General features: G+C 42.4%; 1 protein-coding gene across 1 annotated transcript in view; it reads right to left on the bottom strand.

The window, feature by feature from the left end:
• Window positions 1–23,120, bottom strand: part of MINK1 (misshapen like kinase 1) — a 1,658,622-nt gene that overhangs the window by 1,241,584 nt on the left and 393,918 nt on the right. Inside the window, exon 7 of the mRNA XM_044077078.1 lies at window positions 10,987–11,117. Within this exon, the coding sequence (XP_043933013.1) occupies window positions 10,987–11,117 (131 nt within the window). The remainder of the gene's footprint in view (window positions 1–10,986; window positions 11,118–23,120) is intronic.

The following is a 23,120-nucleotide window of genomic DNA, read 5'->3' as shown; positions in this document are numbered from 1 at the left end:
TTATGTACTCCATCAGTGTTTTGTTTATTTTAACCAGGTCTGTATGCAGTTGTCTTACATCATTCCTGTAGGTTATTGGAAGTCGTGTCTGAAGGTTGCATTACTTTTTGCTGAATGTCTGAAGAACTCTCCCTAGTCAGTGTTTCTTCCTCACTTTTTGGAGTCAATTTTCAAGGTCTTCTGTATTTCTTTATTACTGGCATCCAGGCAGTGTACTTACTAGCCAGTTATTGAAATTCACCCATAAACACAAGTCTACTGGCCTTCTCTGCTGAGTTTGTTTTCATATTGGGAGAGCTAGAAACAAGCAGTTACTCAGTGTCCAGCCATCGTGGAACTCACAAAGATGGAAATATTTATAGAAGACAATGAGTCAAGGTTAAAGGAAAGGAGGCTCAACAATGCATAGTCAAGATAGATTAATAATGATGAAATATAAGCAAACAGCCAAGTTTCCAGGAACAGATGGTATTTTTTCTGTGGATGTTTGGGACCTGGAAGGGAAAATGTGATAAAGATCTGACCGAGGGGGGAGATGGATTATCAACATCTCAAAAGAAAACTTTAGTTGTTATATTACCATTAAAGGGTAAAGATCCTTCACACCCAGCATTACATAGGCTCATTTCAATTTTAAACAATGACTATAAAGTGTTAAATTCTGTACTAGCTAAGATAATGGCAAAGGTGTTGTCAAAAAGTACAGCTGTGTAAAATTTGATAGCAGATTATGTCCTTTTTTTTTTCACTGTTACAGTATTCACTAGAAAGAGATCCCCTGCCAAGAGAACACCAACGTCTGGCCAGTATACCGAAGCACTAGGGTTTCAAGGCCATCGTATGTTACATGTCTGCTCCCCGCTCACAGCGTAGGACATAAAACTGACTTACAGATGTACCTACCTTGAAAATGAATAGCCCCAGGAGGAACAGTCTGAGGATAAAAGGAGGAACACATGCATCCAGAAGGAAAAAGTAAACAGACAGGGTAGGAGTGACTAAGTGAATACTGCAACAGTGAAGTGGACATCTACTGTTATGGTACGATTTTACACAACTGTATTATGTCTTTCCATATCACTGCTGCAGTATTCTTTACTGAAAGGAGAGTAAAAAAGCTCACAGAAAATTTGGGAGGAAGGCCCAGAAGAACCCTCAAGAAAACCACGCAAGATAGCTCTGGAAATAACATCCAATTTGCAATGCTTAGTAAATAGCCTCCAGGACAGAATTAGTATCCAAGCCTCTGAAGAAAAAAAAAAAAAAAGGCACCAGAGGAAGCCACTTCATCCATGATAGAAAGAGCCTTTACAGAAGCACAAAGGCTTTTCCCATGAAAGGAGTAGCAGAAAGAAATGGCCTGCTTATAAACAGCCAGAGATCTAGGATGAAAAGAAATAGAGTTAACACTTGCAAATGGCTTTAGTCTTATCAAAAACAATACCCGAACTGTATACGCAAATCCAAGGTGTGAAGAATCTTCTAACTAGTAGACTGCAGAGAAGGAAAATGTGGGCAAATTCACAGACTGATTAGGAGACAATTCATTAATCACCTTGAGCATAAAAGAATTAGTACGAGGAGACACCCTGTCCCTATGAAAAACTAAGGAGCAACAGCCATAAGGCCTGAAAGCTCAGACACCCTTTTAAATGAAGGGTACTTCCATGTACAATGCTGCAAGGAAACTGAAGCTGCAGAATCAAAATAAGCCAGAGTCAAATTTTTAAGATCAAACTTAAGGTCCCAAGAAGGATGAATAGGTTTCCTTGGAGGCCTAATATGAAACACAGCTTTAGAAATTGTTTGACCTCAAACCTAGAGGCCAAAGGGGGAGCCAAAAGGCAGACAAGCAAAAACAGTTGAAAGATGAGCTTTAACTAAATATGCCAACCCAGCATGGAGCAACTCGCACAAAAAAAGAGCATCACAGCAATCTCCACAAAATGATGATTCTGGTTACGAGCAAGGCACCAGACAGAAAATTTCTTCCATTTATGCATACAGGATTTCTGGTAGTGGGTTTCCTGGCCTCCTGCAAAACCCGAAGCACATCCTCAGAAAAGGTGTCTAAAAAAGAGATCAAAACCCCATCACCCACAGTGTCAGGTGAAGAGTGAACAAGTGAGGATAGAGGAGATTCCTCCATCTTGTGTGACCAGAACCACCCTGTGAGGTACTTATATTAACTGCCCTTGGCTAGATGCAAAAGAGGTAACCCAGTGCTGTCTTGGCCAAAAGGGAGCCACTAACAAGATTTTGGGGGAGTCTCGCGATATTTTGAGCAGGAGCCTTGGTATGAGAGGAAGCGGAGAAAGGAGTAGAGAAACATCCCCTTCCAAGAAAAATATAGGGAATCCACCTGCCAGACCAAAGGACTTGGGACTCTGGTGCAAGAAAGAGGAAGTCTACTGGAGGAGTATCCCACTGGTGGACAATGTCCAAAAACATTTCTGTGAAGCATCCATTCGCAAGCCTGTATTATGGACCTGCTCAGAGTCTCTGCCACAATGTTTTGCTCTGAAGGAATATTAACAGCCTGGACAATCACCTGATATTGGACAGCTAGATCCCAAACTTGAAGAGCTAGTCTACACAGGAGGTAGGACTGTGCTCCCCTTCACTTGTTAATATACCACATCACCTTGGTACGGTCTATAAAAATTGAGAGGTCCTAGAAGAAAAAGGGTACTAAAGGCTTGATTATCTGTGCCAAAAGAAGTACCCCATCCCCATGTCTGAGGCATCTGAAAAACGCTCCGAGAGGGAACTGGGGACTGAAAAGGAAGTCTTGCATTGATAGCCAGCTGATGAATCAACCACTGAATCTCTAGCTTGAAGCATGGAAGAGGGACTAGAAATTCTAAAGGATGACCGTGTTGGAGCCATACTGACTAAGAACCACTGTAGCTTCCTCATATGGTGTCTGGCTAGAGGAAGCACAGAAATGGTGGAAACCATGAATTCCAGAGCCCTAAGAAACTCTCTGGCCATAACAGAGACCCAAGGAAGAAAGGATTGAAAAAGACAATTAAGAGCAAGAGCCTTGCGAGGTGGCAGTGAAGCCAGCACAGGAACACATACTCTCTGGGGAGGCTTCAAGGCAGCAAGTGCATTAAACACTGTGTAAAATCCCGACATTCACGCTGGAGATCACTGGGAACAGGGGAAAATGTTTCGTTTTTGCTTCTTTAAAGGAATGTCAGCCCTAAAGACCTTAGGAGGTTTGAACCCTTGCCGTCTTTCAATTAATGTAGTGGAATCTCCTCCTGAACAAGGAATTGCAGAATGCCCCTCCGACACGATCAGCTGAGGTTTCCCCTTCAACATCTGCAACAAACTTCTGCAGAAAGTACAGTTTTGTACCTACCATAAATGTAGATGTTCAAGTGCCAATACAGCTGCAGTCATAACAGATGGGTTCTCCTGCCATCAGGCGGGTCCTCGGTCGGCCGAATTCCAAAGTCTAGGTCCGGCGTCGGTTGTCGTCGCTTCTTCCCTGACGTCAGTGCGACAGGGGTATAAAGGAACCAGCCGACGCCATTTTCTTCAGTTTTTCTTGACCCAGATGTCAGGTGCCCCCAGAAGGAAGGCAATACATACATTTGTGTGATAATGCAGTGCAATATAATCAAAATACAGTAGTTGCAAGCAAATACATCATAAATGAAAACCCCAATCAGGTTGTATGAGGATGTGTTAGCCTATAGGCCTGTCCCAAGAGGGGAAGGAGGGAGGGAAACCTGGACTGCAGCTGTATTAGCACTCTAACATCTACATTTATGGTAGGTACAAAACTGTACTATGTTCATCGTGCATACAGCTGCAGTCATAACACATGGGTAGAATCCCAAAGCTAAGAAAGGGGTGGTAGGCACTAGGTGGAACTAGGAGGAGCCAAAATGCCCTTCAAGACTGCAGTGGCAAAGCCTGCTCTAGATTTGGAGTATAATGGTAGGTTGTAGTGCTTGGAAAAGGTATGCACAGAACTCCAAGTGGCTGCTTCCAAAATATCCTTGGTAGGAACTCCTCTGAGGAAGGCTGCAGAGGTGACTGTGGCCCTGGTGGAATGAGTTCTAATGCCTGTAGGAACAGTTTTGCCATGAAAGGAATAGCAAAAGCGTATGCAGTGGGCTATCCATTTTGAGATTGTCTGTTTGGAAATTGGCTTCCCTTGAGCTCCTACCGCATAGGCCACAAAGAGCTGTTCTGATTTTCTGAAAGGCTTTGCTCTGTTCAAATAATAACGCAGTTGTCTGTGGATGTCCAAGGAATGTAGTAATCTCTCCCCTTTGTTTTGAGGATTAGGGTAAAATGTAGGTAAATGTATGGCCTGATTTAAAGCTACCCTGGATACCACTTTAGGCATAAAGGACGGGTTGGTTCGTAAGGAAACTCTGTCCTGATGAAAGATGATAAAAGGCTGGACAGCCATGAGAGCCTGTAGTTCTGAAACTCTACGAGCTGAGGTGATAGCCAGAAGGAAAGCTGTTTTCCAGGACAAATATTGCAAATCTGATGAGGCAGCTGGCTCAAAGGGAGCCAAGGTCAGTTTTTCCAGAATGAAATTAAGATCCCAAGCAGGTATTGGTTGTTTCCTTGGAGGCCTTAAATTCCTAGCCCCTCTGAGGAACTGTCTTAAGAGAGGGTGAGAGAATAAAGGTGGATCAGTGTTGTATTCTGCAGAAATGGCTGAGGCATGGATTTTAATGGAGGAGAAAGTCCACTGCTTAGCAGTTCAACCAAATATTGTAGTATATGAGGTAAATTCAGTTTTCCAGGATCCTGGCCCTTTTTCTCATTCCAGACACAAAAACGTTTCCATTTTGCGGAGTAAGCTTTTCTAGTTGATGGCCTTCCGGCCTCCAAAATGACATCCTGCACCTCCTTGGAGAGTAGGGCCTGTTGCTATGCTAAGGAATCTTCCATGCGGCTAGATTGAGTGTTTTTAGCTGGCTGTGAAGAGTTTTGAAACTGTGCTGAGTCAGAAGAAGAGGCATTAGAGTCAGGGTCCATGGTGGGGAATGCGTCAAGCTCCTCAGGAGTGGGTACCAGTGTTGCCTTGGCCAGTCCGGAGCAATGAGAATCATCTTTGGTCTGTCTGCTTTGGTCTTTAATAGAACTTTGGGTAGCAGAGGAAGAGGAGGGAAGGCATAAACTGTCATTGATGTCCAACTGAAAGAAAGAGCGTCCACTCTCCAGGCCTTTGGATGGAAGATCCCTGAGCAGAATTTTGTCAATTGATGACTCTTGTGGGAGGCAAAGAGATCTAGGTCTGGCCTTCCCCATTCTTGGATTATTTCTGTAAAAACTTTTGGATGCAATTTCCATTCATGTGGATCTGTCATATTCCTGCTTAGGTTGTCTGCCAGCGTGTTTTCCTTGCCTGGCAAGTACTGTGCTTGTAGTTCCATTTGTAAGTCCATGGCCATGTTCCAAAGTGACATGGCCAGTCTGCATAGGGGGTAAGAATGTGTTCCTCCCGGTTTATGTACCACATAACTGTGGTGGTGTCCGTTCTTATCAATAGTTGACCTGGTTGTAGAAGGTCCTTGAAAGCTATAATAGCATTTATTACTGCTAGCATTTCTTTTTGATTGATGTGAAGGTGCTTTTCTTTTTGGGACCATTTGCCCTGAATGCACCGATCTGTCATGTGCGCCCCCCAGGCGTAGTCCGAGGCGTCTGTTGTGATGACTTGATTTGCTTGAGGCTTGCTGAATGGAAGACCTGTCTTTGTTTGACATGCTTGAGCCCACCACAGAAATTCCTTTTGCAGACATGGAATTAGTGGTATTATTGTTTCCAAACTGTGGCTGTGTTGAGACCATATGTTTTTCAGGTACCACTGTAGTTTCCTCATATGCAGCTTTGCACATGGGATTAGTAAGATGCAAGATGCCACGAATCCCAGAGCCTGCAGGATTTTCCTTGCAGTCAGCCTGGTGCAATTTGCTAGTGTTCTGAAGTATTGAATTAGTTGCCCCTGCTTCCCTGGCATGAGGTAGGCCATCTGGGTGTGTGTGTCCAAATGGGCACCCAGGAAAATTATCTTCCGAGAGGGTATCAGACTTGATTTCTTTTTGTTGACTGTGTATCCCAGAGAGTTCAATAACATTATTACATAAGCCAGATGTTTCAGAAGAATGTGCTTGCTGTCCGCTTGGATCAGGCAGTCATCCAAATAGAGGTATATTTGTATCCCTTGAAGTCTGCAGTAGGCAATTACTGATGCCAGGCATTTCGTGAATACTCTGGGCGCAGTAGATAAGCCAAAGAGCAATGCAGAGAATTGAGAATGGGTTGAACCTGCAAGAAATGAGGTACCTTCTGCAATTTTGTCTGATTGGGACATGCAGGTATGCCTCCTTGAGGTCCATTGTTACCAGCCAAGACTCCTTGCCCAGCATGGGAAGAAGTTGCTGTAGAGTGAGCATCTTGAATTTTAGTACGAGTAGAAATGTGTTTAGGATGGATAGATCCAAAATAGGTCTCCAATCTTTTCCCTTCCTTGGCACCAGAAATAGCCTGGAATAAAAACCTTGACCTTGTTCATGCGTAGGTACCTCTTGAATAGCTTTCATGTTTATGAGATCTGTAATTTGCCTTTGTGCCTCTGCCCTTTGATTGTGTGGCAGGTTTGGCATGCCTCATTTTTGGAAGGGTGTGAAAATGGAATTTGCAGCCTCTGTTTATAATGTCCAGGATCCATTTGTCCTTTGTGACAACATGCCAATTTTTTTGAAAATAATGCCAGCTTTCCTCCTAATGGGGCTGCCATTTGAGACCTGGTTGGCATGCAAAGGGGAAAGTCATTGGGTTTGCTTTCTGAAAGATTGCGAGTTGTCCTCACCACCTCTTTGTGTAGGAGCTTGCCATTGTCTGCCTCTATACGATCCTTGGGATTGTCCTCTGCCCCTTGGGCGCCTGTATCTGCCTCTTTGGGGTCTGTCTGTGGCAGGAAAGGACCAGTTTTTGGAAGGCCAATTTCTACTAAAACGTGGGGGTTGAACCTGTAGAAATTCTTTCACAGTTTGCATTGATTTAGCCTTTTTCTCCATTTTCCTTAATATTTCCTCAGCATTAGCACCAAATAGTACATCCTTTTGAAGAGGGGCGTCTAGTAATTTAGCTTTGACATGATCAGGCAAGGCTTGTTCCTTGAGCCAGGCATGCCTACATATGACTGATCCTGTAACAGCAGCTCTACATGAGGCCTCTAGAGCATCAAAACCACATTGTAAGGTATGCTTACCCACTTGTTCTGCACTATGCATCAAATCCTGCAACTCCTTCAAGTCTGGTTGTTCAGGTTGTGACATTTTACTTTTCAATTGTGATAACAAAATCTGTTGGTATTTTAGCATATGAAACTGACAGTTTAAGGCCCTCATGGATAAGGTAGCAGAGGTATATACCTTCCCCCCCCCCCTTTCTGAGGATCTGGAATCTCTCTCGGAAGGCAATGGATTTTTGACAATGGAGGCCTTAACTCCCTTGGGGCCCTGTGAGATGGTTTCTGGGTCAGCAGCATGGCTTTTGTATAGAAATTGGTGCGAGTCAGGAACCCTGTAGTACCTGTCAGGCTGAGCTGGAGGTAGAGAGTCCGGGTTAAGGCAGGCCTCCGAGTAAACATCATCTAGGAAGTCCAAGACAGGAGGTATAGCCAGAGGCCTGTGCTGAGGTAACAAGAGAAATTCCCTGAGCCTTTTCTTGGAATCTGAATAATCCTGGCCTTCCCAGTGGAAGTGTTCCCTTAAGGTATGCAAAGCTTCCCCAAATGAGTAATCCTCAGGGGGGGATATAGAAGGGATGGACTCCTCCGCATCAGAGTCTTCAAAAGGGGAGTAAGAATGTTCCTGATCATCAGAGTGCTCTGAAATAATGGAGCCCTGATCAGAGAGGGGGAATCTTCCTCCACTCTGGGCCTTTTGTCCGGTGGGGGCTGAGAACCTCTGATTAGAGTAATTAAATCCTCAGCCATTTTAAGCATCTGTTTCTTAGGCATGGGGCCTGGAGATGTGCCCTGTGTAGCTGGTCTCTCAGAGTGCATGGTTGCTTTAGACTTTGTGAAAGCCTTGATGGAGAAAGAGTAGGAAGGTCTGAAGACACCTTGAGTGGAGGTGGACCTGTCCACATTCTGAGTTTCAACGCCAAGAGTGGCTTCATTATCTGTAGTCGGGGTGTGGACCGAGGAGCCTGCGACCTCGTGCACAGGAGACACCGTCAAAGAAGTGTCGTCGGTAATCAGGGGCTGCGTAGGCCACATGTAGTCGGCTTTGGCGTGGTGTCAGTAGAGGCCACGGACCTCGTGTGTCGGCCCTTGTCTTTGCGTTTTTTTAGACAAAACCGGAGTCAGAGTATCAGACGACATAGTATAGTTAAATGCTTTCCCAAAATAATGCTGGGCGAACTCCGCCCGACGCTTAATAGTGCGTTTGTTGAATGTAGCACAAAAACGACAGACCGAGACGTCGTGGTCTGGGCCTAAACAAGGTATACAGAGGGAATGGAAATCCTTATGCGGTATTTGCTTCCCACAAGAAATACAATTATTAACTTTGTCTGACATCGGTCTGAGGCAAGAAAAGTTTCCCCAATGGGGTACTTAGCTTTTAACAAGACTTCGGTTTCCAAATTTTCGTAATCTCAGGAGCTGGCCAACCAGCACTTGCGAACTGCTTCTGCTTCGGGCACCGCGCGGCAAGAAAGACTGAAGAAAATGGCGTTGGCTGGTTCCTTTATACCCCTATCGCACTGGCGTCAGGGAAGAAGCGACAACAACCGACGCCGGACCTAGACTTTGGAATTCGGCCGTCCGAGGACCCACCTGACGGCAGGAGAACCCATCTGTTATGACTGCAGCTGTATGCACGATGAACATCCTCAGAGGATGTGCAAGAAATCAAATCCATGTCAGCCTCAGACAATGTCATGGCAGAGGAATCCAATGGAACAACTGGATGATCTTTCGAGCCTTCACCACCCTCAACAGAAATGTCCAGTGGGAGGTAGTATAGCAGCCAAATCAGACCTCACTTTTTTGGTCTTCTTGGTAGACGGCTGACCCTCAGGACTGGCCAATTCCACAACTGCACCGAGCCAACAACACTGCTTACGATGATCCTTATGGGGAATTTGTCTCCCACAGACTTTTTTTCTTTCTAGATTCGTAGGTTCATAGGTTCATACTAGGCTATCTGCCCTAGGGCATTTATAAGCCTAGCTAGAGTGTGTTTGGCTTTCGCCACCCATTTTAAATTAGTTTTGCTATGCCCTTTTTCGAGGTTAGTATACTGTGCCTCTGTCTAACAGTGACACAGAAGTGATACCCGGGGTAAACCTACAATCTCCCATCCACTCATCAAGATTCCTCTTGAAGAGAGTCAATGAGGGACTCTGCCTGACAAGTAAACAAGCAAACCAAAATAAATAATCTCACAGGGGCACTTATCTGAAAACATCTTGGTAACCAGCACAAATGGAGTGTTCAGGCAGATGATCGAAGATGGTGTTCAAACTGGTGGCAGATCTTTGTACTACCAGCAGCTGTTCAAGATCATCTAACTCACGACATGATCAGATGCACAATGTAAGATGAAGCACAACACTGACTGGTATTCTGAGCTACCCGGTACTTCAATTTACCAAAATTGGCGAATAAATGTTGTCCTAAGCATAATGGCAATAAAAATCTGTTGCTGAACATATACCATTTTCGGTTCTTATAAATGGTCAAAACTCCTACCCTTAACTTTAAAAAATATCTCTACCCTCAGTTTTGTTTTCTTATACCTTTTTCCGGACTACAGTTAGTTTCTGATGTGTAGCATGACTCAAAAGTAATAAAGGTTTATCAAACTCCTATTTAAAATTAAACATAAGTAAGTTTTTCCTTATTCCCCAAGGGAATACAATTTCAAAGCCACTACATTTAGAGATGTGGGGGGAGGGATGTAATGAGGTTTCCCACAAAACACTTTGTAATTATGTCAGAATGGACACTGTGCTGTCCACTATCTTTCTTTTACTGTTAACTGTAATTTTGTCTGGGGAAGTTCTATTTACTTTGAACAAAAATTATTACTGCCAACTCTCAATCCCAGGTATGACAGGATTACCCTTCAGTGGAGACCTGTTTGAGAATGCTGCAAGAGGCCACATGCAAACATCCAGGATGTGAATCACTTGGGAAACATATGATCATGTAGCAGAACACAAAGCACTGCAGCGTGCATCATCATCTTCCACTACAAAAGGATCAGTACATTTAATGCCTTCCTGGGATAATGCAGTGCAGCAAGGAATAAAATAAAATTCTGCACTGCAGTGACAGCACTGCCTCCGGGCGGCCACGGTGGTGCAGCAGTTAGCGTTACTGCTTCATAGCAAGAGGTTCCCTGGTTCGATTCTTGGCTGGGGTGCCTTCTGTGCAGAGTCTGCATGTTCTCCCTGCGATCGTGTGGGTTTCCTCCCACATCACAAAGACATGCAGTAGGTGGATTGGACACTCTAAATTGGCCCTAGGTGTGAGTGTGTGCATGTGTGCCCCTTCTGTGGAAAGTTGGGCACCGGGCTGGCAACTCGACACTGTAAAAACTCCACTGCCAATCATGAGCGGACAGATGATCTGCTGTGGCGACCCCTAACCAGGAAAAAGCCGAAAGAAGAAGAATTGGCAGCACTGCCTCTCAGCAAGAGTTAGAGCAGGAGCAAGACTGTCAAGGGAAACAATCACATTAGTGGTTCAGATGGACTTTTGGAGCCCTTAGTATAGGTGACAGGCCAAAAAAACAAAAGCAAAACAAGAAAAATTGCACAAATAAGTTTGGATTACTGCAAATCATTTTCATCAGTAACTTCAGGAGAAAAAAACCCATGTACGCTGTAAAGATGGCTATTGCTGTGCTATTTCAATGCTTTAGCTACTCTAAGTCTTACCTAAACCTTGCTATGGAATCTTTTTAATATAGTCCACGTACATACCCTGTAATCATAGGTGGCATCTGGGTTCTCATCGCAGGCAATCACTTCTGGTGCCATCCAGTACGGCGTGCCAATGAAAGTATTCCTTCTCCCCACCGTCCGATCCAGCTGTGCACTTACACCAAAGTCAACTGTAATAAAAGAAAATATGGCAGGCCAGTTAAGAATCCTTCACAAAACTGGTAATAAAGTACAAAATAATCAGTAAAAGGTCAGCGTTTTACCCAGGGACAGCATAAACTGCAGGGCAAGTTAAGACCATGGGAGGTGCTACTCACTATAATCAAATGATTCATACGATATGATCAGAAGCAAAAAAAAAACAAGCCTGACTTTAGTCAGAGGGCTGCCCTTTAACCCAAGTTTTACAACAGTCCAGACTCACAGGATAATACCTGCAACAATCCAAAGGTACTTCATAAATAAAAAATCTACTTGGATCTTCCATACAGTTCCATCTTATTTATTCAATAAACAATTTTAAATAACTTAAAATCTAATTTCATAATACAGCTGGTACAATGCCCGACATGTTATGACAAATAAAAGAATGAGAAGAGAATGTTCATAGGAATTCTCACTCCACTTTTGCCTCATTCAATGGACTATGGTTTGACCTTTATAAATTGCCAGTGTAAGTGCTTTCAGCTATGTCTCAAATCAACGGACTTAACACCGAGTAAAATTAAGGAAGAAAATGCACACTGTTCATGTTTGGCATTCAGAGTGCAATTCAGTTATACACCTGTAAAGGTGACAGCACTTTTATTCAGAGAAAAGGTAACTCCCATAAAGTGGTTTGCATTATGCAGCAGCAAGCACTTCAGAAGAGACGCACAGGAATATGTACTGCCTTCCTGATGGGCAAAGCAGAAAGTACAGTTGTGTACAATTACAATAAATGCAGATATTAGAGTGTATTCACTGTTGCAGTCATTACATTTGGGTAATCTGCTGGCAGGTTGCCCTCAGTCAGCCTGATTAATAGTCTTGGGTCCTGCGTCGGTTGCTGTCTCTTCTTCCATGATGTCAGGTTGTCAGGGGTATAAAGCATGCAGCCAACGCCATTTTTATCAGTTTTTCTTGCCCCAAATGTCAGATGCCCCCAAATGGGAAGCAAAATATATATGTTTATAAATGCATGCAATTTAGAACACAAAATAATATACCTCCAAATAAAAGCAAATACAACAAAAAGGCTTTTGAGCATAGTAAAAGAAAGAAGAGATATAAAAAGAGAAAAGTAGGGGGCACCAGGACTGCAAAAGTGAATACACTCGAACATCTACATTTATGGCAAGTGTACACAACTGTACTATGTTCTTCGTGTTTCACTGCTGCATTCATTACATTTGGGTAGAATCCCAAAGCTATGGTTGGGGGGATGGAATTATACAGCATTAGGAGCAGCTATAAGGACCTGCAGGACAGCAGTGGCAAAAGCCTGCTCTGGAATTAGAGAAGAGAGGTAAATGGTAATGTTTGCTGAACGTATGAACTGAGCTCCAGGTAGCAGCTTCTAGAATGTCTCTAGTAGGAACCCCTCTGAGAAAGGCTGCAGTAGTAGATGCAGCCCTGGTGGAATGGGATCCGATTCCCTTGGGGACAGGTTTGCCACGATGCATGTAGCAGAAACGAATACAATGGCTTATCCATTTTGAAATAGTCTGCTTTGAAATAGCCTTTCCCTCTGCCCCTGCAGCAAATGCCACCAGTAGTTGCTCCGATTTTCTTAGAGATTTTGTCCTGTTTAAGTAGAATCTTAGTTGTCTGTGTACATCCAATGAATGCAGAATCCACTCCCCCTTGTTCTGCGGATTTGGGGGAAAAAGTTGGCAGATGAATGGTCTGATTAAGAGCCACACTAGATACCATTTTAGGCATGAAGGATGGATTGCTCATGCACGACACCTTGTCCGGGTAGAAAATAATAAAAGGCTCCACTGCCATGAGAGCCTGTAGTTCTGAAATCCTTCTAGCTTAAGTGACTGCTAAAAGAAATGCGGTCTTCCAAGAGAGAAATTTTATGTCTGCAGTAGCAGCTGGCTCAAAAGGAGGTAGGCTGAGCTTTTCCAACACAAAACTGAGGTCCCATGCCGGAGATGGTGCCCTCTTGGGAGGGCTTAGATTTTTGGCCCCTCTGAGATACTGCTTTAGCAGAGGATGGGAAAAGAGAGGAGGCTCTGTGTTGTAATGAGTGAAATGGTAGAGGCATGGATTTTTATGGAAAAGAAAGATAGGCCCTTGTGAAGCATCTCAGTTAAGTATTGCAGAATCTGAGGAATATTGGACATTGCTGTGCTTATTACTTCTGCCTGGTTCCAGGCACAGAATCTTTTCCATTTATCAGCATAAGATTTTCTAGTACTAGGCCTTCTAGCCTCCAAAATGACATCCATCACAGGTTTGCTGAGAGATGTAACTGGTGAAATTAGTTGATGAGCCATGCTGCAAGATTCAGAGTTTGGAGCGGAGTGTGCAGAATTTGATAGCTCTGCTGAGACAGTAGATAAGGTGTCTGTGGCAGGTACCACAGAGGAAGGTGCGACATATTGTGTAAGAGTGGGTACCCAGTGTTGGCGAGGCCAGTCTGGAGCAATCAGAATCATTTTTGTTTTTTCCTGTCTGACTTTTAGTAATACCTTGTAGATGTATTTGGTAAGTCAAGGCTGTATTCCACAAAGCCATGGCTAGTCTGCAAAGGGAGTAAGGAATGGGTACCCGCCTGCCTGCTTATGTACCACATGACTGGTGTTGTCAGTCTTTATCAGTAGTTGTCCTTAATGAAGAAAGTCCTTGAAGGCTGTCAGAGCATTCTGTACAGCTAGCATCTCCTTCTGGTTGATATGCAGGTGCATTTGATTTGGGCTCCATTCGCCCTGAATGCATCTCCCTGCCTGATGCGCCCCTCAAGCATACACTGATGTGTCTGTAGTCAGGGTTTGGTTGGCAGGGGGTGGAATGAATGACAGTCCTTTGTTTTGGTGACAGGCCTCTGCCCACCATAGGAACTTTTGCTGCAGGCACGGAATGATAAGAATCATTGTTTCCAGGCTGTGACAATGTTGACTCCATAAGCTTTTTAGGTACCACTGAAGTTTCCTCATATGCAGTCTTGCATATGGAATTAGTAGAATACAAGAAGCCATGAACCCCAAGGCCTGCAGAATTTGTCTTGCAGATAACTGGGTTTTTGTGGCCATTAGTTTGAAGTAAATCAATTGGATTTGTTTTTCTGGCTTGAGGTAAGTCATCTGGGCAGATGTATTCAAGCCTGCACCCAGGAATGTAATTATTTGAGAGGGTACCAGTTGTGATTTCTTTTTGTTTATGGTGTACCCTAAGCAAGTCAGAAGCTTTTTTTTTTTTTTTTTTTAACAAACGCCAGATGCTGCAGAAGAGTGTCCTTGTTTTCTGCCTGAATTAGACAATCATCCAGATAAGGATAAATTTGAATGTTTCTTCATCTGCAAAATGCAATTACAGGTGCCAGGCACTTTGTGAAGACCCTGGGTGCAGTAGATAAGCCAAAGCGCAGTGCAGAGAACTGGTATTGCAAACAGCCTGCTTTGAAGCGGAAGTATCTTCTGCAAGATTCCCTAATTGGGATATACAGGTAAGCGTCTTAAGTCTAGAGTTACCAACCAGGCATCCTTGCCTAGCCATAGGCAGTAACTGCTGTAGAGTCAGCATCTTGAATTTTGGAATGCCCAGGAATGTGTTTAGAATGGATAAGTCCAGAATTGCATGCCATTATGCGTCTTTTCTGGGTACCAGGAAAAGTCTTGAATAAAAACCTTGTCCCTTTTCCTCTTCTGGTACTGGTTGAATAGTTCCCATATTCATGAAGGACATAACTTGCTTCTGGGCCTCTGCCCATTGATTTGGAGGCAGACCTAGCCATCCGTTTGGGATTGGCAACGTGTGAAAATGAAATCTGTATCCCTGGGATACTATTATTTAGAACCCACTTATCCTGGGTAATTAGATGCCAATTTTGTGCATGAAGTGCTAGTTTTCCCCCCCAAAGGGGCTGCCAAAAGATAAGTGCTTTGGAGATGGCAGAGGTAAGTCGTTGAGACAGTTTACCGTAGGTAGGTGCTTTGCTACTTCCAGATTTGGAGGTGGAGGCACCCCGTTGTTTTGTTCTGCAAGTACCTTGTGACTGAAAACTGGAGCCTTTAGAGTGTCTGGGTTTGACCTGTGTGGCTCTGGTGGGTACTGGAAAGGACCAATTCTCAGTAGGCCAGTGCCTACTGAACCTGGGTGGCTGCACTTGTAGGAAATCCGTTACAGTTTGCATAGATTTAGCTTCGTCTTCCATTTTTTTCAAAACTTCTTCTGCCTTATTACCAAATAGACTGTCCTGTTGTAAAGGAGCATCCAACAATTTTGCTTTAACATGATCAGGCAGATTTTGCTCCTTGAGCCAAGCATGCCTTCTTATCACAGATCCAGTTACAGCGGCCCTGCAAGAGGCCTCCAAGGAATCAAAATCACATTGCAAAGTATGCTTTCCAACTTGTTCAGCTGAATGCAATAAATCCTGTAACTATTTTCCACACAGTCAGAAATCAACATCATTTTCTGTTTAAGTAAGCCCATGACAGGCTGCTGATATTTAAGTATATGAAACTGATTGCCAAGATTGCAGATGTGTAAACCTTCTTACCCCATCTATCCAGCGCCTTGGAGTCTCTATCAGAAGGTGCAGGATTTTTAGCAGTAGAAGCCTTAACACCCTTGGGACCCTGAGAAATGGTTTCAGGGTCAGCAGCAGGGTTTTTAAAAAGGAATTTGTGGGAGTCAGGATATCTGTCTGGCTTACTAGGAGCCAGAGGCAGGGAATCAGGAGCCATGCTGGATTCTGAGAAAACATCAACAATGTCTTGAACAGGAGGTATAGCCAAATGTCTATGCTTATGAAGAAGAAAATCCCCAAGCCTCTTTTTAGATTCTGAAAAATCCTGACTCTCCCAATGAAAATGTTCCCTTAAGGTATGCAAAGTTTCTCCAAAAGAAAGATCCTCAAGAGGAGAAGCAGAAGAGATGGAATCTTCTGCATCAGAGTCCTCATAAGGTGGAATAGATAATTCCTGATCAGAAGAGGAATCAGAAAAAATGGAAACCTGATCTGAAGATTCATAATCAGTGCCTTGCCTAGGCCTCTTAGCAGGAGGGGGTTGGGAGCCCCTGATCAAGGTAATTAAATCCTCAGTCATTTTGATCATTTGTTTTTTAGGCATAGGGTGCCGGTGCACGTGGCCCAAGCATCGGTTTTTTAGACACAGAAGTTGGTTTTGGCCTACATTTTGAAGATGGCGTCAGTTTAATATACAAATCGTTAGGCCTAAACTCCCTCAGAAGCCGGTGCCTGCTCAGCGGCGCCGGACCCATCTAAGGTAGAGACATCCATGGGTTCAATACTTAGTGTCTCACGGCATACCGGACTCCAAATGGGTCTCAGTAGAGGCCTGCAAATCAAAAGCAGCGGGTATAAGGGGCTGCGAAAGCACCTCACTGAGTACCGGCGACTCGCTTAGGAGAAGCTTCGTCGGTTTTGGACCGCGACGGTCCGTCTCTTTTTCTTTGCATTTTTTGTGTATTCCGGCAGTCGGATTGATAACCGACAACATTTCTTGATAGTTAAATCTTGAGCCAAAATATTTTGATGCAAAAATATACCAACGCTTAATAGTGCGTTGGTTAACTTTAGCACAAAACAGACAGCAAGGCACGTTGTGGTCAGGGCCTAGGCAAGGAATACAGTACAAATGAAAATCCTTATGAGGTATTTGCTTCCCACAAGTAATACAATTATTAACTTTTACTGACATCGGTAAGGAGCAATAAAAAGTTTCCCCAACGGGGTACTTAGGTTTAGGTTGAAGGCTTCGGTTCTGAAACTCTAACACGAAAAGTTCAGGAGTTGGCCGACCGGCACTTGCGAACTGCTTCGGGCACTGTGCGGCAAGAAAGACTGATGAAAATGGCGTCGGCTGCATGCTTTATACCCCTGACGACCTGACATCATGGAAGAAGGGACAGCAACTGACGCAAGACCCAAGACTTTGTTAATCAGGCCAACTGAGGGCAACCTTCCAGCAGATTACCCAAATGTAATGATTGCAACAGTGAAACATGAAGAACATCTTGCATACAACACAACTCAAAACACAGACACCACAGGAGTAAAGTCTCAAAGAGATTAGCTATTGCAGGATTCTTACAAACAAGTTCAAGAAGTTCTAAGATAAGGCAATGAAAAATGCATGCTTTAAAATGGCAGGTAACTATACCCAAACATTCTGGTAGAGACAGCTAAATCTGCATCTAGGCCAAGGACTTAGGAAGCAAAGGAGGAGGAATTAACAGCCAAAAGATGCAGGTCTTTTCAGAAATCTAAACCCTGGACTGACCCAAGGAGAATACCACTAAACAAACAAATGCACCAAAACTATGGCATGCACCAAAACTATGGCACGCACAGATCATGACATGCCAAACAAAACAGCACAAAAAGTAAGAAAATATAAATTCCAACCAAGGGACTTCATTATTTGCAGTGCAAAAGGCACATACTTCTCTTAACATTTATGTTGGTCAAGTGTTTCTTAATTTATTCAAAGCATTTGATAGAACCATCCCCTCCCACTCAAAACTATTCATAACTTGTACATTAAAACTGGATATGTGATCATCTCTACAAGGTCGCAAACGGTTCCACAGAACATAGTTATCTAACAAATTATTAACTAGGCCAGACGTTTCCAAACTGCGGCCCTCAGAGCTCTTCCATGTGGCCCCCGACCTCCAACTGCAACATCGATATACACATGCCCCAAAACACTTTTTTTGTTGTGTTTTTCACGCCAGTGACCTATAACTGTCGGTGTGCGTATGCACCAAAGCACCATTCTAGTTTTAATTTTTTTTGCGCCATTATTCTGTGCCAAAGAATCAGTGTGTGTGTGTGTGTGTGTGTGTGTGTGTGTGTGTGTGTGTGTTCTCGCTGAACAGGAACTTGTGTATGGATTTGTCGTCACTGCCTTTGAAAAGGACAGCACTTACCTGTGTTAACAGGCAAGTACGGAGTGAGTGAATGAGTGGGTACATGCATGAAAGCAGAATGTTTGTGTATGTGAAGAGTGTGTGTGTGTGTGTGTGTGTGTGTTCATGACCGAGAAACGGAGGCAAGCACAGAGAGGCTAATGACTATCAATCTACCTACTGAACACAAATAAGTTAGCTCACAAATATATTGCACATTAAAAGTACACTTTCATTAAATTGTGGCTTTCCTGACAGTGTTGTATTTAATATGAACTCATTCCTCTCAACTGTATGTATTTTCGCTTCATCTTCCAATTTGTGTCTTTTGCTTAGGAAATAAAATTAGTCATCCAAGGTCATGCAGTTCCAGGGAGTAAGAATGAGACAGCAGCCTAGGGTTAATGGGTCAGTAGTGGATTGACTATGTAGGACTGTAGCATATAAAGTTGTATTGTTTTTTCTGATAAACAAAAAAAAATCACCCAGTACTGTTTTGTCATTGGTGGGTTCTAAGCAGTGGGAGATTGGACAATAAATATAGCTTTCGTGGATCATCAATACTGGCAAATCAGGTGGACACAATTTTTTTTTAAATGTGGTGGTTTTTAGTGTGTGTGTGTTTGTGTGTGCGTGTGTGTGTGTGCGTGTGTGTGTGTGTGTGTGTGCGTGTGTGTGTGCGTGTGTGTGTGTTGGGAGGGCTGCAACAGCAGATTATTAAAGACAGACACTTGCAGACTGTGTAGAATATGTTTCTTTGTTTCAAAACCTGATACTTGGGTACTAGGCATGCCAAAAGTAGATTTTTTTAAAGATATAGCTTCTTGCCATTTGCAGTGGATGGATATTTATATTTAATGGACAATGTTAGCAGTATGAGTGTGGTCCTGTAGGGATCTGGAGGATGCCAAGTCTACCACTGCCAATATCTTTTAAAGTGACCTGAAAATGGATATTGGGTTGTTACTGAAAAAATACAGTAAGTGGTCTTAGAAATTCAGTTTAATTAAACAAAGTGCACTTGCAATTTGCAGGCCATAATTTAATTTATTTCAGGTAGTCCAGATCCTGGTAGATTGTATCCCATTAGACTTAATTAGGGAGAGCTATCATTCCTGGGAAATACGCAGCCCTACTTTCAGTGAAAGCTCTGTGGTTGTTTGGAGGTAGGAAGTTGCAGGATATGGATGCAAATGTGTTTTATTTATTATTTTTAATGCATTTGTCATTTCAAAGCATGGTTTTCTTTGTTGCAAAAAAAGGCAGGATTGAATGAGCTACATAATGCTTAACTGACAATGATGGGATAGAAAGATTACAAGTGATATATAATGTTTGCAGCTACAGTTGTTTCAATGGTGTCTGTGAGGCATAACTACTTATGGGCCTGTGCCCCTCTTATTTTTCTCTTTCTCCAGATTTCTTGCTCTAAGGTTGAGAGGTATGGTTCCATACTAAATCAGAAAGTTGTATTTACCTTGGAAGACTTTTCAGCATAAATAAGAGAAACAGAACCTTTTTAATCTCTCTGCTTATTTCCGATATAAACTGCCACGCAACCTTGCAAATAACCTTCTTATTAAGCTACTTTAATTAGGGTTCCTATTACGTTATAAAAAAAAAACAATTCTACCATCAAAACTTCGAAATGGCTGCATTTCGAAGATCGCATTGTGGGATCGCAGGACAGTCGGTATTGGAATATTTGTCCTTTCCTCACTGTAGTGCGATCTCTGAGCTGGCATATATATTTAGCGATTTAGCAGGGGAGGGGGGGGGGTGGCAGCCCCCCACAATACAAGCTTCGAAATGCTACCATTTCAAAGTTTTGATGGTTCGATTACATTATTTTTTGATAACATACTATGAACCCCTTTAATTCTTTTGGAATTGACAAGTATCTTTCATTGGTTCGGAAGTAAACAGAGTGCTAATGTGACAGCTCAGTAAACTGTCAGTCTGTGAATAACTTCTGCACAAATTAAAATGTTTGAATGTCAAATGGCTTTAGATTGGAGGGAAGTTATATGTTTACTCCAGTATCTAGTATGATCTTAGAGTTTTTATGGATTTCTTATTGATTTATTTATTTATTTTATTTTACATTTGTTGACCGGGAAAATCCGACTGGATACATGTCCATTTTCAGCGGAGGCCTGGGGAGAAAAGCTCCACATTTAACAGTTGATACATTGTTACATAGAAAAAAACTGATGTTAAATTAAATTAAACAACAATTATAGAATTTATAAAAAAGAAGAAGCCAGAGATACAGGCGTTAATAGTTACATACATAAGTAGTTGATAAAAAGAGGGTAATTAGACGCAGAACAGATATATGAATTGAAGAAAAAACACTTAGACATGCATAAAAGATAATACAAGACTAAGGAGGTTCAGAGGGAAGAGAAATACAAGGGGAAAAAAGGGGAAAAGAAAAGAAGCTGACATGGTAGATTCCATGGGATTCTTTTGAGAGAAGAGAGGCGAGAGAAGTGAGTTAACTCAAGGCAGTTAGTCAGGGTGTGAGCATTGGCATAACCAGTGGGACTTGAAATATTGGAATAGACTTTTTTTTAAAGTATGATAGAGAGGGTATTTGTGGTAATACTGGTGGGAAGGGAGTTCCATATATTAGCAGTAGTGTTAGCAAATAGAGCATCTCCACTTGCATTGTTGGATTTAACGTTTTGAATAAGTATTCTGTTTGAGGAGCGTAGGCTATTTAGGTTAGTATAAGGAATGACTAGGCTCTTTAGAGCAGGGGTTTTCTCAGGATGGGTAAGTATTTTATATGCCTCAGTAAGTTGAGACAACTGAAGGAGGTTAGGGAGTTCTATCCATCCAAGGTCTTTTAGGTTATTGCAGTGGTGTGTTCTATATGGTGAACCATTTGCAAATCTGGCAATGTGATTATATGAACATGAGAGTTTATTTAGCTCAGTTTTATTCAGCTTAGTGAACATTGGGGATGCATATAGAAGTGTGGATAATAAGTGGGTGCGGGCAATACTTGTTTTTGCCATAGGTGTTAGAAAGGCTTTGATTCTATATAATGATCCTAGTTTCCTGTTGACAGTTTTGATAGTAAGATTAATATGTATATCATATTTAAGTTTGTCTATGGTAACTCCTAGTAGTTTAGTATGGGGGTCAGGTGTTATAATTGTGCCATTATTTGAGTGTATACTAAAGTCTATGAAGGGCAGTTTCTGGGTAGGGTGAAAAAGAAGCAGTTTGGTTTTTTTGGGATTAAGAAGTAGCTGTCTTCCTGTTAGCCAGTTTTCAACAGCTGTAAAGCAGGATTGAGTTTTAGCTAATAGATTGTCTAAAGAGGTGTCCGAACAGACTAAGGTCGAATCGTCAGCATATTGTATACAGGTTGCGTTAGGGATGGCTTTGTGTAGGTCGTTAATAAAGATTGAGAAGAGAAGTGGACCCAGTATGGATCCTTGTGGCACACCTATGGTATTTGGTAGGAGATTGGAAAGTTGATTTTGCCAGAGTATTGCTTGTTTCCTATCAGAGAGGTAAGCTTGAAACCAGTCTAAAGTTAGATTGTCAAGCTGTAAAGTTTTTAGAGTATTATGAAGTAGTTGGTGGTTAACCATGTCAAAGGCCTTTGAAAGATCCAGAAAGAGAGCAGATGATATTATTTTGTTATTACGGTTGCAATTTATAGTATCAGTAAAAGAGAGTAGTGCAGTAGTTGTGCTGTGGTTGGGTCTAAATCCGTGTTGTGAGTTTGTCAGTAGTTTGTTCTGGGTTAGATAGTAAAGTAGTTGTTTATGTATACATTTTTCCATGATTTTGGCAAGAGGGGACATTATGGCTATTGGTCTATAGTTGGACAGTTCAGTGGAAGAGCCACCTTTATGAAGAGGTATAACATGGGATGTTTTCCAAATTATCGGGATGGAAGATTCCAGGATGGTACGATTTATAAGTATTGATATGGGGTAGGCTATTACATTTGCGGCATTCTGTAAGTATTCAGCTGGGAGAAGGTCAGCGGAGGGGGTAGTAGGTTTAAGTTTTTGTAATAAGGATCTTATGCTAGTTGTTGGGACAGGTTGTAGAGTGAAAGTGGGTCTAGTTACTGGAATATCCTCCGTCACAGGACTGTATTTAGCAGATAGTTGGTTAGCTAAGGTTTGTATAGTACTCGTGAAGAATGAGTTAAAGGTGTTAGCTACTTCTAATGGAGTTTTATCTGATACCGCTTCTGGGGTGGGAGTTGAAGACTTGCCTGGGCGTAAGAGGTTGTTAAGACCTGCCCAAAATTTTTGGGTTGTTTTGGTGTTTGTTTTGTAGTTGGCAGTAGTAACTTTTTTGTCAGCTAGTATTGCTTTTTGTGTCATTTCTTTTTGTTGAAATATGATGCGGTCTCGGATAATTTAGTTGCACGCCAGGTTTCCCAGGATTTGTTTCTATTTTTAATTTTAGATTTGGTTTCCCTTGTAAGCCAGGGTGCAATGTTTACTTTGGTCTTAATTAACCTTTTTGGAGCATGGTTATCAAGTATGTCTAGGAAGGTGGTATTAAATCTAGTTATTGCTTCTTCAAGGGGGAGATACTTTAGTGGGGCCCAATTACAAGATCTGAGTTCTTCTTGGAATTTTGTTAGGTCAAATTGCTTCTTGTTTCTAATTGACCTGTACATGGGAGTGGTAGATAGGCCTATTTTATTTTTTGTTATGTATGTGATGAGGTGGTCGCTTAGGTCATTTGGTGCAGTCCCAGACTTATAAGTTTGTGGCTGGCTATTTATTAGAATCCAGTCTAAAATACTTTCTTTTTGGTTTACATTTCCAGTTCTAGTTGTAGTATTTATAATCTGGGTAATCCCATGTAGGTTAATGTGGATGGGGTTGGTTTCTGAAGAGCATAGGTTCCAGTCAATATTGACGTCACCCATGATAATAGTTTCTTGGGGGTAGTTGTTGGATATCCAGTTAAGTAAGTTTTCCAGTGTATCCACATTGTTCTCTGGAGGGATATACACTGTAAATAGATTTATACTTTTTTCTTTGTTTAGCTGTATTTTTAAAGCAAGTATTTCTGCATTAGAGATTTGGGGTGGT

Source organism: Protopterus annectens, chromosome 7.part0 (assembly GCF_019279795.1).
Source record: "Protopterus annectens isolate FY-2018-M chromosome 7.part0, PAN1.0, whole genome shotgun sequence".
NCBI lineage: Eukaryota > Metazoa > Chordata > Ceratodontiformes > Protopteridae > Protopterus > Protopterus annectens.
This window is presented reverse-complemented; position numbering and strand designations above follow the sequence as displayed.